The sequence below is a fragment of the Nicotiana tabacum genome, chromosome 21, assembly GCF_000715075.1.
Source record: "Nicotiana tabacum cultivar K326 chromosome 21, ASM71507v2, whole genome shotgun sequence".
Taxonomy (NCBI): Eukaryota; Viridiplantae; Streptophyta; class Magnoliopsida; order Solanales; family Solanaceae; genus Nicotiana; species Nicotiana tabacum.
This window is the reverse complement of record NC_134100.1, coordinates 39,420,884-39,434,764: the sequence shown is the minus strand read 5'-3', so window position 1 is coordinate 39,434,764 and position 13,881 is coordinate 39,420,884. Positions and strand designations below refer to the sequence as shown.

At 35.5% G+C, this 13,881-nt stretch overlaps 1 protein-coding gene and 1 non-coding gene across 3 annotated transcripts; one reads left to right on the top strand and one right to left on the bottom strand.

The window, feature by feature from the left end:
* Positions 1 to 2,862: 2,862 nt before the first annotated feature.
* Positions 2,863 to 2,969, bottom strand: LOC142175554 (small nucleolar RNA R71). Its single transcript, XR_012704665.1, has one exon. It is a non-coding gene; the product is annotated as a small nucleolar RNA R71 (small nucleolar RNA).
* A 5,980-nt stretch (positions 2,970 to 8,949) lies between these two features.
* LOC107803578 (uncharacterized) lies at positions 8,950 to 12,345 on the top strand. Of its 2 annotated transcripts, none has more exons than XM_016627326.2 (2): positions 8,950 to 10,344; positions 12,095 to 12,345. In XM_016627326.2, the coding sequence occupies exons 1-2, from the start codon at positions 9,269 to 9,271 to the stop codon at positions 12,144 to 12,146; spliced, it is 1,128 nt and encodes a 375-aa protein (XP_016482812.1). In that variant the 5' UTR covers positions 8,950 to 9,268; the 3' UTR covers positions 12,147 to 12,345. The 2 variants fall into 2 exon arrangements, 1 of the variants encoding a protein (XP_016482812.1); XR_012704520.1 differs by lacking the exon at positions 12,095 to 12,345 and adding an exon at positions 11,483 to 11,532 and having other exon boundaries at positions 9,078 to 10,448.
* Positions 12,346 to 13,881: the final 1,536 nt, after the last annotated feature.

The window sequence follows — 13,881 nt, the reverse complement described above, 5'->3', positions numbered from 1 at the left end:
GGTTGTTTTCCAATTCCAAAATTAACACTAACAAATTTTAAATTAATTAGACAAAATTAGAAAGCGAATAATTGCTTTTGATGTTTTTAATCAAATGGGAAAAAGCTTAGGGATGTAACCTTCACCTAGGTGAAAACCTAATGGGTAAATTACGTTAATACTTATTTTATTGATCGGGGTGTATTATAACTCTCAACCCTCAAGTACCCACCCACTACCTCTCGGTTATAGAGTGGTTATGCCCAAACTGGCTTTCTCAAGTCCAATTGGATATCAATTCAAACAATTGATATGAGCTCAAGTCGGATTTTTCCTATCTCTAGCTCAAACCCTTTAATTAGCCAAAATCTTAACTAGCCCAATTTCTTGTTAGCCAAGTTTTCCTAGACTAAGTCCCTCTTTCTCATGCAAGAACTAAGTCAAATAGGCATGAATCAATATTTGCAACCATTAATTCTAAAAATAATACATAAACAAGGCTAAATAATAAACACCCAATCTTAAACAAGCACTAAAATTAATAACCCATATAGTTTACACACTAAGATTGGGTCACAACCCTAGATAAAATCTAGTTACTCATGGTAGAAGGTAAACAAAACAAAGAAGAAGAAGAAATCAAAGCCATAATTGATAATTAAATGATAAAACTAATGGATTTTCACTAATAATTGTCACTACTTTCCCAAAACAGTAAAAGATAACTGCTACAGCTGATTACAAAACAAAACTTGGCCTAAAAAGTGTTTCTCGTCCATTTATAGTGCTCTGAAATTTGCTAACAAAAATGCCCTTCGAGAGGTTCTGCGGCCGCACAATTCCATGTGCGGTCTGCACTTTGCTTCTTCTCATCGGGCTGAAAACATTCTGCAGCTGCACAATTCCTTCTGTGGTTGCACTTCAACTTCTGCGGACGCAATATTTTATGTGCGGACCGCACTTTAGCGAGGCTTCATACTTGGTCTTTTTGCACCTTCTCTGAACTTTTTCAATCTTATCAGTGCGACCAGCTTTTGCAGCGACACAATTTGGTGTGTGGACCGCACTTGTTAAAATTCCTTTGAGGCTTCAAATGTCTTCTCTGTGGCCGCAAGTGTATTTATACGGACTGCACTTTCTTTTGTGGACCGCACTTTGGCCTGCTTTGCTCCTTCTTGCTTTTTTGAGCTGGATTACTCCTTTTTGAGTTAGATTTCTTCATTAAGGTACAATTCTCCAACATGCCTGCAAATTGTACAATTTTATTAGTTTTGGGAACAAAAATCAATACTTTCTGACTAAAACTAAAGCAAGAAGGTACTAATAAATGGTTAAAATCTACACTTATCGTCAATATATAAAGGGAAAATGCAACATTTTGGTCAACTAACACACTTGGAAGCAGAGAAAAGCCATCACAGAGTTCGGAAGCCATGGAGTTCATATTGAGTTCTTCTTTTTTCCTACTTTTATTGATTTTTATGTATTCTTGAGAATTACTTGAGATTGCAACCATGACTATACGTAGCTAAACTCGTTTATTCTGGGGTTGTGATTTTACATGAATGTTGATATTCAGAGATTGATTTGATAATTTAATTTATCATATTGGATTATTTATTTATATCTTGAGCTTAATTATTTTACTGCCTAGCTAAGAATGATACTACATGTGAATCTTGAGATGAACTTGAAAGAGGTAATTCTTGATTGTAATAGGATTGAACAAAGTACGATCTTGAACCTAGTCATTGGGTGATTTGCGAATACGGATAGAAATATACCTATTTGTCGTGTTTATCTAATTGTGCAAGAAACTGCTAATGCATTCTTTTTATCTATAATCTCCTAAATATATAGGGTTTAGAATAAATTGAATAGACGAGTAGAAGTTATCAAATTTCTACGAGTATTGTTGATCTTGCAAGCTAATAACCCAGATAAATTAATAGTCGAGTCGATTGAAGAATTCAACAGGATTGTCACATAACCAAGACCAAGGAATATTATTTTTTATTGAATTAAAATTTTTGTGCTAAGTGTGAATTAGATCTTCTTTTAATCGCAACTCTAGTTAGTAAATTTAATTAAACAAAAATTACCTTAAACTTGTGTTTTACTCAATAAATTAGGATTTTCTTGATTTAGTTGACAGTTGATCACAAGTCCTCATGGGAACGATATTCTACTCACTCTTTATTACTTGATTGACTGTGAATACTTGCGTGTGCGATTTAGGGCAATAAGTTTTCGGCGCCATTGCCGGTGACATAGAAATTAATTATTTTACTAGATTATGCTTTTACTACTTATCAAATCAAGTTTTTAATTTTCTTTTTAGTTATGTGTTTGATCTCAAGTACTCTGCTTGAATGTGAGGGGTTAGAAGCTAAGATAAATTCCATGATTTTGACCCAGAACCTGATAGAGCATTTCACAGAAGGTTGAGAGAAGCTCGAGAAGCAAATAATCTACAAGCACTCATTCAACTCCCTGTTGAAATGGCAGATACACACCCCATTGGCAGTACAAGAGGTAGCTATGCCTATCATTGCTAATGTCACCTCTAGTACCGTTATGTTTGGGATCACTAGGAATTTTGAGTCTTAAGCAGAGTATGATCCAACTACTTCATGCAAATGGACAGTTTATGGGACTACCACACGAGGACCCCCAACAACATATTCTGAATTTTCTGGAGATTAGTGATACTTATATCACTATGGGGTCACGTTCGATTATATCAGGCTAACATTGTTCCCTTTTACTCTGTTGGGAGAGACCAAGAGGTAGTTAAAATCTGAGCCATCTAACTCTATTACATCGTCGAATAATTTTGCTTGCAAATTCTTGGTTGGGTTCTTTCCTTCTGCTAAAACTGCAAAGATAAAAAGTGAGATAGTTGCATTCAAACAGAGAGAAGGTGAGTCACTTTAGGCGGCCTGGGAGCGATTCAAGGGGCTACTAAGAGACTGTCCATACCATAACCTGACCAACGAGGTGCTATCTCATACTTTTATTGAAGGTCTTCACTCTAAAAAAATAGTGGTAGATAAAGCAGCTGGTGGGCAAGTATTGGAAAAGCGTTTTGATGAGATTTTATGCACTTTTGAACAAGTTTTCTAAAAGCAATCCAGATTGGCAAGGAGAAGCAGGTGGACATACAGCTCCCAAAGCTACCGGGTACTTAAATTGGATGTTGTATCAGCATTATCTGCATAGGTAGCATCTCTTGCAAATCAAATCAGCAAGATGGATGTGCCTCAGAACCAACAGCAGTTTCAACCTATGCAACAAGTTCAACCAGTACAGCAAGTGCATGTGTTTTGTGAAGTTTGTGGCAAGGGCCATACCAGTGATGTCTATCCAGTAAATCCAGAGTTTGTTTACTTTGTGAGGAATGCAAATAGAGGTCAGACAAATCAAAATTAATTTGGCAATACTTATAATCCTAATTGGAGGAACCACCCATATTTCTCATCGGGTGGAAATCAAGGAGTTCAGAATCAGCTCAGACCATAAGGCCAGCACCAGACTTTTCAACCGCCATAGATTGATCAATCAACTAATCCGATGGGTAATATTGAGGAGATGCTAAAAAACTATTGCTCATAACCAGAATCAGGCTACTGCTATTCAAAATCTGGACCGAGAAATGGGGAAACTTGTGAGTGCGTAGAATAATAGGCCAATTGGGGCACTTCCTAGTGATATTGAGCCTAATCCTAAAGCTCAAGTCAATGCGGTTACCTTGAGAAATAGAAGAGTATTAAAAGAAGTTCCAAAAGAAAAAGAAGTATAAGGCTAGGCCTGAAGGAGAATTGGTTCCTGATCCAGTTGAGGAGACTAAGAAAGAGAGCAAGAGATCATACCCAGTAATTGTTACAAGGCCACCACCTCCATTTCCACAAAGACTGCAGAAGCAAAAAGATGATGCTAAGTATAAGAATTCTTTAGATATACTCAACCAAATTCGTATTAATTTGTCTTTGGTGGATTTGCAGAAAGTGCCTAGGTATGCTAAGTATCCCAAAGATATTATGGCAAACAAGCGAATACATACAGAGTTTGAAATAGTTGTACTTACTGAAGAGTACACTGCGATAGTTCAGAGTAAACTTCCCCCTAAATAGAAGGATCATTGGAGTTTCATGATTCCCCTTTCTTTTGGGAAAAAAGAAGTTGGTAGATCCATGTGTGATTTAGGGGATAGTATAAATTTGATGCCATTGTTTGTGTTCAAACAACTCAAATTTGGGGGCCTTAGACCTACTACAATCACCTTACAATTGGGATATAGGTCTCTATTGATGACGGAAGGAATTATTGAGGATGTGTTAGTCCGAGCAGGAAAGTTTATTTTTCCTGCTGATTTTATTATTCTAGATTATGAGGTAGATGAGGAAATGCTCATTATTTTGGGACGACCATTCTTAGCTACAGGTGGAGAGATTATTAATGTGAGGGAAGTAAAGTTGAAGATGAGAGTGCATGATGAAGAAATCACTTTTAATGTGTATAAGGCATTTAAGCTCCCTAAGCATTATGAGGACTTATGCATGATTACTGTGGTGGAATCCAAGGGGATAGAGCATAGTCCTTATGTGAATTATAGTGATCCATATGAGAAAGCTTAGCTAGAAGAGGTGATGTCGCAAGCTGAGTGTGTGAAGGTGATTGAGAAAAGAGTCAGGGGTGAAAGAGGAGATCTTCTTAGAGTGTGTAAAAAGGCTAAATTCCATCTGAAGAGGAAGAAGCGAAAGCGTCTAGTCTGAACAGAGTAGCATTGTCTTTCCACGACTATAACGAAGGCGCCTATTGGGAGGCAACCCAATTTTACTTTTTTTATAAAAAAAATATTTTTGTTTATTTATTTTTTATTGTGTTATTTTTATAGTGTTATTTTTTATTTTATAGGAGTAGAAGCAGAGAATCAAAGCCATTAGACGTGTGCAAAAATAAGCAGATGGCCGAAAATAAGTGTGGGGTGCCCACACACAAGACAAGTGCTTTTTGAAGAAGTCTTAATACCCCGTGAGTTGTTGTTGCTTCGGCCTTTGGCCTTTCAAGGAGTCTCTTTTACCCTCTTGTTATTTTGTGGTGTGCATTGAGGGCAATGCACAATGTTAAGTACGGGGTGAAAAAATTATCTGGGTAATTTTCTTTGCTATTTTACCTTAGTTATAGTACTCTTTCATAGCTTAGTGGTTGCTTTAAAAAAATAATTTGAAAAACACTAAAAAAGGAAAAAAATTATAAAAATTGGGACTTTTCCGGATGATAGATTTCTTGTACAGCTTTCTTGAGGGATTAAGATCTAATAAAAAATTAAAAATATTTTTCTTTTATTTTTAATTAATCTTAGTTAGATAATAATTCTCCTTAGTTTTTCTTTGGGCATCGGTTCTTTTCCAAGGTATGAACTTTTGAACCTGGTACTTTTTTTCTTAGAGTAGTGTAGAATATAAAGAGTCGGACTAAATTCGACATACTTCGTGATTTATTTGATACCATTAGAGTTAGGCCTAGGCATGTGGATTATAAACTCCCATGTAATTTATTTTTTTGAGAACTATCTGTGCCTTGAAGAATAAATAGCTTGTTTGTAACGTTTAGGCTCATTTTCTTAACTCTTGTGCTTACTGTTGTGCCTTGTGTATTAAAATTTTGGCCGCCATCCTGATTGAGTCATGTGTCAGGGTTGTGAGCTTTTTGTGTGTAGTTCCATGTAGTGCAATTAAGTCTAGAACTTGCCCAGCATGTGATTCGAAGCGAAATTCTAGGTGTTGCTCGGTTTAAAAAAATAATTTTGGGCCTTGTTTGACTTGTTTGAGCCGTATTGACTATCATTGTTAACATCAACCCTAATCAGCCCTTTTGAGCTTATGAGCCTTTTGTTTGGTACTCACATTCAAAGCCTATATCTTTTTGTTCTTAACTAACTCTTTTGAACCTTTTTGCCTCTAAAAGCACTTTAATAGCCATAATAAGCGCTAAAAAGAAGTAAGGAGAGAACATGAGTACCTTTTGAGTGGAACCAAATATAGGAAGATGGATGCACTTGTTTAGGAATACTATTTTCATTAGCTAAGAGAAAAGAAAAAAAGAGATATACATGTACAAAAAAAAAATTAAAAAAGAAGAAAAAAAGTTTTGTATTGCATGTTCTTGGATAGTGATTTGTACATGCATGAAGTGCTTAAAGAAAGAGGAAGTACTTTGGAGTGATCTGGTATAAAGGTATTCAAAGTTGGGTTATTACAATTTTGCGCTTGAATTAAATTATTGCATTACATTAAAGTGCTTCAGGGGAGGGGGGAGAGGTTAGTCACTATTATTCATATTTATCCTACTCGTCCCTTAGCCTACATAACAACACTTAAAAAGTCCTAGTTGATTTTAGATTGAACATGCCTACATTAGTAGAGACTTACCTAATGGGCAAGCATATGGTACCTTTTGTGCGCATGTGAACTTCTTTGAGAGAGTGAGCGATCTCTTCCGTTATTTGAAGCCCAACTACATTCGAATTTTATTTGAGTGTGTGGACTATCTCTTTTTTTTGGTGAGGGAACATGTTTCATGATAGATAGGTAACTTTATTAGGCTCTTCAGTCAGAATAAGTAAGTTGACCCGGAAGAAATTATGTTAGGGAGTCAGTTTCTAAGGTTGAGATGTCCCGAACTTGCTATTTGATAATTTTGAACTATTCAATATTGTGCTTGACATGTTTTGATTACGGGGGAAATGAATTAAAGGACACATATGCAAGGGTCTAATTAGTATCAACTAAAGTCATGGGGGTGCTTGAGCTTAAATTGAAACTATGGCTTAATTATGAGATTGATGTGCTTAATTGAAAATTTGGTAGTTGAGGCCTGAGAGAAGAGCTTAATTTTGTTTCATCAACTTTATGTTAGTTATTCTTTACTCGAGGACGAATAAAAGTTTAATTGTAGGGTGGTGATGTTGGGTATAATTTTTTATTTTTAAATGTTACTTCACTCATGTTTGATCACTTTTTGGTGCTATTTTATGTTGAATATACCCAACTATATTGATTATTAATTTTTATACTAACTGAGTTGTGCGTGGTGGTTTAGAAATTTTGAATATAAAAATATACTTCAATTATAGGAACATAGTGTGCAAGCTTTGCTTGTAACTTAGCATGCGAATTGGAGAGCTAGCAGCCTTAGCAGCGAAGTCTCAAGAAAGCCTCCAGCTTAGCATCCACACCTGGGCACGTCAGGGTTGAAGGAACAAGGCTTGGATGGGAATCATCCACCCTAGCATCCGCTGCTGAAAATTCCAAGCTGAAGTGGACGCGAAGTATCCATCTTAGCATTAATCCCTGAAGCTGACTTGAAAAAAGAAAAGGAAAAACTTTAGCCCACGACTTTTGTATGCAATATATAAAGGAAAATGCAGCTTTTAGGTTATCTAATACACTTGGAAGCAGAGAAAAGCCATCACAGAGATCGGAAGCCGTGGAGCTCATATTGAGTTCTTCTTTTTTCCTACTTTTATTGATTTGTATGTATTCTTGGGAATTACTGAGATTGCTACCATGACTATGTATGGCTAAATTTGTTTATTCTGGAGTTATTATTTTACATGAATGTTAATATTCAGAGATTGATTTGACTATTTAATTTATCATACTGAGTTGTTTATTCATATCCTGAGCCTAATTATTTTTCTGCTTAGCTAATAGTGAAATACTATATATGAATCTTGAGTAATATAGCGCGATCTGGAACCTAGTCATTGGCAAATTGATTTGTGAATACAAATAGAAATATACCTATTTGTTGTGCTTAGCCAATTGTGCAAGAAATTTCTAATGAGTTCTTTTTATGTCTAATATCATAGAAATATAGGGTTTAAAATGAATTGAATAGACAAGTAGAAGTTATCAAATTTCTACGAGTATTGTTGTCCTTACAGGTTAATAACCCAGATAAATTAATAAGTCGAGTCGACTGAAGAATTCAACAGGATTGTCACATAACCATGACCCTAGAATATTATTTTTCAATGAATTAAAATTTTTGTGCTAAGTTTGCTAGTTAATTAGTTATTCTTTTAATAGAAACTCTAGTTAGTAGAATTAACTAAACAAAAATCACCTTGAACTTGTTCTTGACTCGATAAATTAGAATTTGCTTGATTTAATTAATAATTGATCACAAGTTCTCGTGGGAATGATACTCTACTCACTCTTTATTACTTGATTGCGTGTGCGATTTAGGGCAACAACTATTTTTTTTCAAGGAGATTACTTCTTTATTTTAATTTGTATGTCGTAGTTTAATTGAATAAATAATAACAAAGAAAGAGAGATTGAAGAACTTATTGCTATAAAACATATTATCAAGGATTAAAATAAAAGTTTATAGTTAAATTATATTCAAATATAAAAAGATGTTCTTATTTTCAGAACAAATTAATAAAGATATAATATATACTAAATTGAAAAATTACTCTATTTCTCTGAAACATTTATTTTTTAAGTAACCAAACAATCATGTCTTACGGTCATGACGGGTGATTACTTGCTTCTTCTTTTTTTTGTTACATAGAAAAGCTAATAAGTGAGTCGAGGAGCAGTCGTCCACTTGGACAATTCATTTGGAATAATTAAATCATCAACTTCTTATTTATTTGGTTAATGATGAATATGTTAATGGAAAAGAAAACCAGGCAGCCCAGTCAACAAATTCAAAAACAGCCTCAAAATAAAAAAAATCTCCCCCCCCCCCCTACAAAGTAGCAACAACTCCTATTTTGATACGAAAATTTCCAATTAAAGACCAATTCTTGATCATATTGATCAATTCCAGGGAAACTCCAGCTAATTAGTGTTATACTATGGGTATAATTCGCACTAGATGGAGTTCTATTTTGTACTAATTATAATTTTGTACTAATTATAAAGAACAAAGGTAGTTAAAATCAGGACAACCGCACAACTGCGGACTATTCGGAGCCATATCACAAAATCCCCCCACCAACTTTCTCTCTCTTTCCTCTGTTTCTCTCTCTCTCTCAAACGCAATCTCTTCTAATTTGCGAAACACCCTGTTTTACCGTCGGTTGGGAGAAGAAGAAGAGGGAGAAAATTCACAACCTTTCCCTTCCCCTCTCTCTCTTCTCTCTCCCCCCAAAAAACTATGCAATTATTCCGAGCCTCCTTGTTCATTAACCAAATAATCCCATTTTCATCATCACCTCCGTCGCCGGCACGGCGGCCGGGACTTCAACGTCCTCCGCCATCATCCACCGATGAGAAAGCTCCTCCTCTCGTCCCCTCCGTTTGATGCCAATGGCTTGGGGGCATCCTCCTCCTCCTCTTTCTCACGCTTAATTTCAGCTTCGCCCTTTTCATCCCCTGCTCCTTCCCCTTCCCAATTCGAATTATTATTAACAGATCCAACTTCAAAACCCACTGTCCTCATTCCAGCAGTTCCAATCGCAGACGGCGCTTCTGATTTTTCCACCATTGTTTTTGTTCTTGGTATTCTTCTCCTTTCTCTGTTTTCATTCGCTTTTATCTTCCACCTTCGTATTCGATCACGTCAGTTACCTCATCTTCAGAATTTCAATTCTCTTTGGGCCGTGAGATTGCTCCTCGTGCTTTTCGCTTCTCTTTGGGGTGTAAACGAAGTGCTTCGTTTACCATTTATTCGACGGAGATATCTTTACCCTTTTTTACCATCTTTGTCCCTTCATCAACAGGCTGATCTTTGTAAGGTTCACGTGGTTCTCTCATTGGGAATCTTCGAGCCTGGTTTCCTTATTACCCTTCTTTTTTTGGTCAACGAATCGATCAAGACACAAAATCCTTTTCGAACTTGGGGTGTTGCTGTTGTTTGCTTAGCCTGTTCTCCGATTCTTCTGCTACAATCGTTCTTCGTGTTCTTCTCGCCATTGGAAGCGCAATTGCCCACATTTATGCATGCAAGTTCTTACCTTTCGACTGATCTTTTAGGGAACAAGTCGGTGCTTTGTACCTACCCTTTGTTCAGTTGCATTGTGTTTGGAGCATTCAGCATTGCTTATTCGTTAGCATTTTTGTTGTCATGTTGGAGGGTTGTGGCGTTTGTGATCAACAAGAAAATTCGGGTTCGGTTGAACATGCTTGCCACATCGTTCATGATATTGTTGCCAGTGCAGATACTTTGCTTAGGATTGTCGCCGTTGTGGGCGCCGGAGGATCCTACACATGGATATGCTGTCCTGGCAATGGACCTTGCGGTTGCGTGGTGCGTGGTGATTGGGGAGGTGATTTTGGTAATCAAGCCAATTGCGGATGCATTAGCTGCCGGTGGAGCATGTTGCCCCTGGAGTCCCAGAAACAGGTCAGTTGTGGATTTAGAGTAGACGCAGCATGCCCAGTCGACATTAAAAAATCATCTTGATATGTATACTTTGATTTCATCTATAACCTTACCATTAGCACTGCGTGGGCTTAAGCGAAGCGTAAGTTCCAAAACACGGGGCTTAAGCTCCATCGATATTTAATTTTTAATATTTTATAAAATAATATAATAACAGTAAATATTTATAAACATGTAAAATTAAATAAAAATTAAAAAAAATTATAAATATGTAAAATATATATGCTCCATCCCCACAAAAAAACTAGTCAAACAATTTATTATACGTTACTTACAAGCAATGTTTTAAAAGGCGGGGGCATGAGGCGGAGCGTTTTACCTTATATGGGGTGATGCGTAAGCCTGGAGGCCGGGGGGAGCGTAAGCCCCATGGATCTTTAAAAATTTTAATTTATAAATTAATAAAATAACATAATAACATTAAAAAATATAAAATATAAATTAAAAGTTAAAAATTAAAAGAAAACTAAAGGAACTCATAGAAAATAAATACCTAGTATGATTCTTAAGTATAACCAATGCATACAAATCACGTATAACGTCTTTAACTTTTAAATAATTAAAAACTTATAATTTCTTTTAAAAAAATGATCAAACTCCACATTTTACCTTCCTAAAGGTAAATAATTAATAAAATCTTATTAGTACGATAATTAAAATATTACTCCTTCATGAATAAATACAAATTAGTTTAAGATATCAAATTAATAAAAGTGTATAACAAGGAGGGACAAATGAACTAAGACACGACCAATAACAAGTGAAGATATAAATTCACAATACTATGTCTCATTATTAGAGTTATGCTCAATCTTCATATTTCTATCGATGAACAGAACTTTTATCATTAATTTGTTAAAGAATTTTGAAGGTCAACTATATTAATTAGGAAATTCGACACGTGATTTGCGTTAGAACTGTTAGGCGAGCCCCGAGCGTTGGGTGTTAGGCGTGTTTAGGGCGCACGGTCTGGCGCTTGGGGCGTAAGCCTCACAAAACTAAGCCTCATAAATGAGCCCCAGGGCATTTTGCAAGTGCCCCGCCCAGGGGCGAGCCCCGAGCGAATCCCAAAAATGCCTTTTAAAACACTGACCATTAGTAAATTATACTATTGTATTTGTTTTTATTTGAACAAAACAACTTGAAATATAATGAAAGGTAATTTTAGTCCATACTAGTAAAATATAGAAGTGTAAATTTGGACCTCTATCCCAAAGTAATTTGACATATAATCTACACTTAAATCCTTAATGTTAAGGACAAGTATGATTAAGACATTTACCAACGACCAATTTATGAACAAAAGTATATTAGAAGGTAAAATTAAGATATTTAATACGGTCGATGGAACATTTAGACATTATCCCCTGCACTTAATTTATATTTGGATTATATTAGTTCTGATTATATGTATGGAGGAAAATCAAAATGGGTTGTATGTCATTATTTCTTTATTAGTGTCGATTAAAAGAGAATGACATACATGTATATTTGGAAACAACTTATTAACTTTAAACATTCCATTTTAGCAGTTTTATTATGTTTAAATTTATATATGATCACAAATGTTTAAGACCATAGATTATAAAAATCTTAATTTCTTTTTTAAGTTCCATGCTAGTCAAATATAATCACATTAATTTGAATGAAATACATTTAAAATAATACGTAGAACCTCACCGATTCTAAATTTTGAATTTGCTACTTGCAGGTCAGCACGTCCTAACGATAACTGGAAGAGGGTGTATGATCAAAATCTATAGCGATGAGGAAAGGCCATGGTGACAGGTGAAGGACATCGTGGTCTCTTTCAGTCATTGTTTTTCAAGAGAGATGAGTGGGGGCATTTTTGACGATTTCAGTGTGTAAATGCTTTGGTTCATCACAGCATAGAGGGGGTTATTTAGTAAGTTACACTCGTTGATATATTTATTACTCCTCGGAGGAAAATGTGTTACAGCATACGGTTTGATATTCAGCACTTCCTTCTGCCATCTTTTCCAATTGTACAAATCATATTTTTTCCTGATACTTAGCAAATGTCCATAGCTTCAGAGAAAAAATACCTGCTAGTATAAAATGGCGAACCAATTTGGTCTCAATATGGAAAAAAGTTCCAGCGATGGAAAACCATATTAATCTTTCCCTTTTCGGGTCTAAAACGTCAATTCTATCTTTTCTTTTTCTCCAAATAGCATATATATATATATATATATATATATATATATATATATATATATATATATATATATATATATACTAGTCTTTATGTTATCGGGCACGTGTAACCCCCTAAACTATTGCAAAAATTAGATAGGAAAAAGTAATACTATAAGAAATATTCTTTATAAAAGGTTGAAGATGCTGATTGTTGCTTTCAAGACAAGATATTTCATTAATTTTCCTATAAAATTACTTAATTGTGCTAGTAAGATTGTATTAACAAACTCTTACATGTATATCGATTCTGTTATATAAAAGATCAGAGTATGTTCTCAAATTAATTATAGTTACGTGAGTTGTGTATATACGGTCGAAATAGATTTTGACTTTCGTACGATTGATCGGGATCGAAACATAATGGATCAAAGAAAGATTTCGTAATATCGAGATGGATTCCAAAGGTGGAACAAACAAAACTTCAGATTTCGGGTATAGATCAAACACTGAGTTCAAAGTCATTATCGAGCTCGGGTCCGAATCGAACTATGATGAGATGATTTCGAGCTTAAGGGGCAGAGGCCAACCGGGATCGAGTCTGAATCATCACCTAATCCCGAGTCCATATCGAGTTCTAGAAGCAATACCGACCAGCACCGAGGCCGATCGAGCTCGAGCTCACAGACAAGAGCCGTTACAAACACACTAAGGGAGAGAATCTCGGCGAAAATTAGGGAAAAGTTGATTTATCATGGGTTCTCCACTATGTATTTTTAATTATGTCTAAAGTATGATCCTCCACTATAAAGAGGATGGCTACATTTCTGTAAAGGACAGTTTTTTTTTTGGCTTACATTGTAATTCAAGTACCATATTCTCCTATATTCAAGAGTTATTCTTTTAAGCTTCGTAAATTGATTCATCTTGCTTAGTTCTAAAAATCATCTCCTTTACAACCTTATTTATTTTGCATTCTTTGGAATCCATATTTGATATTTCTATTTATCCTTACGATTTGTATTAATCTATATCACATATCCTTAGAACTACGTACAAATTCAACTCTATCTATTTTTTCGGGTCAACAGTTTGGCGCCCACCGTGGGGCTAAGAATAACAGTGGTTATTTGATACGAATCTGCAAAAATATATCGTTTTGCGCTTGTTTTCGAAAGTATCTCGGATTTCGGATTAGCACCGACTAACTACCAATCAAATGGCCTTACCTATCGACAACGAAGGTGGTCTTCAAGATGAGAACAACAACTTGACACCCAGTACCGAAAGACCATTTGCCAACGCCGTTGAAGCTCGAATCGAAGTGCCGATAGATATCAA

Excerpts from the sequence above, each read along its gene's own strand:
- LOC107803578 (XM_016627326.2), top strand. The coding sequence starts at position 9,269 with ATGAGAAAGCTCCTCCTCTCGTCCCCTCCGTTTGATGCCAATGGCTTG. Across the intron at positions 10,345-12,094 it reads CCCTGGAGTCCCAGAAACAG|GTCAGCACGTCCTAACGATA; the intron begins GTCAGTTGTGGA and ends TGCTACTTGCAG.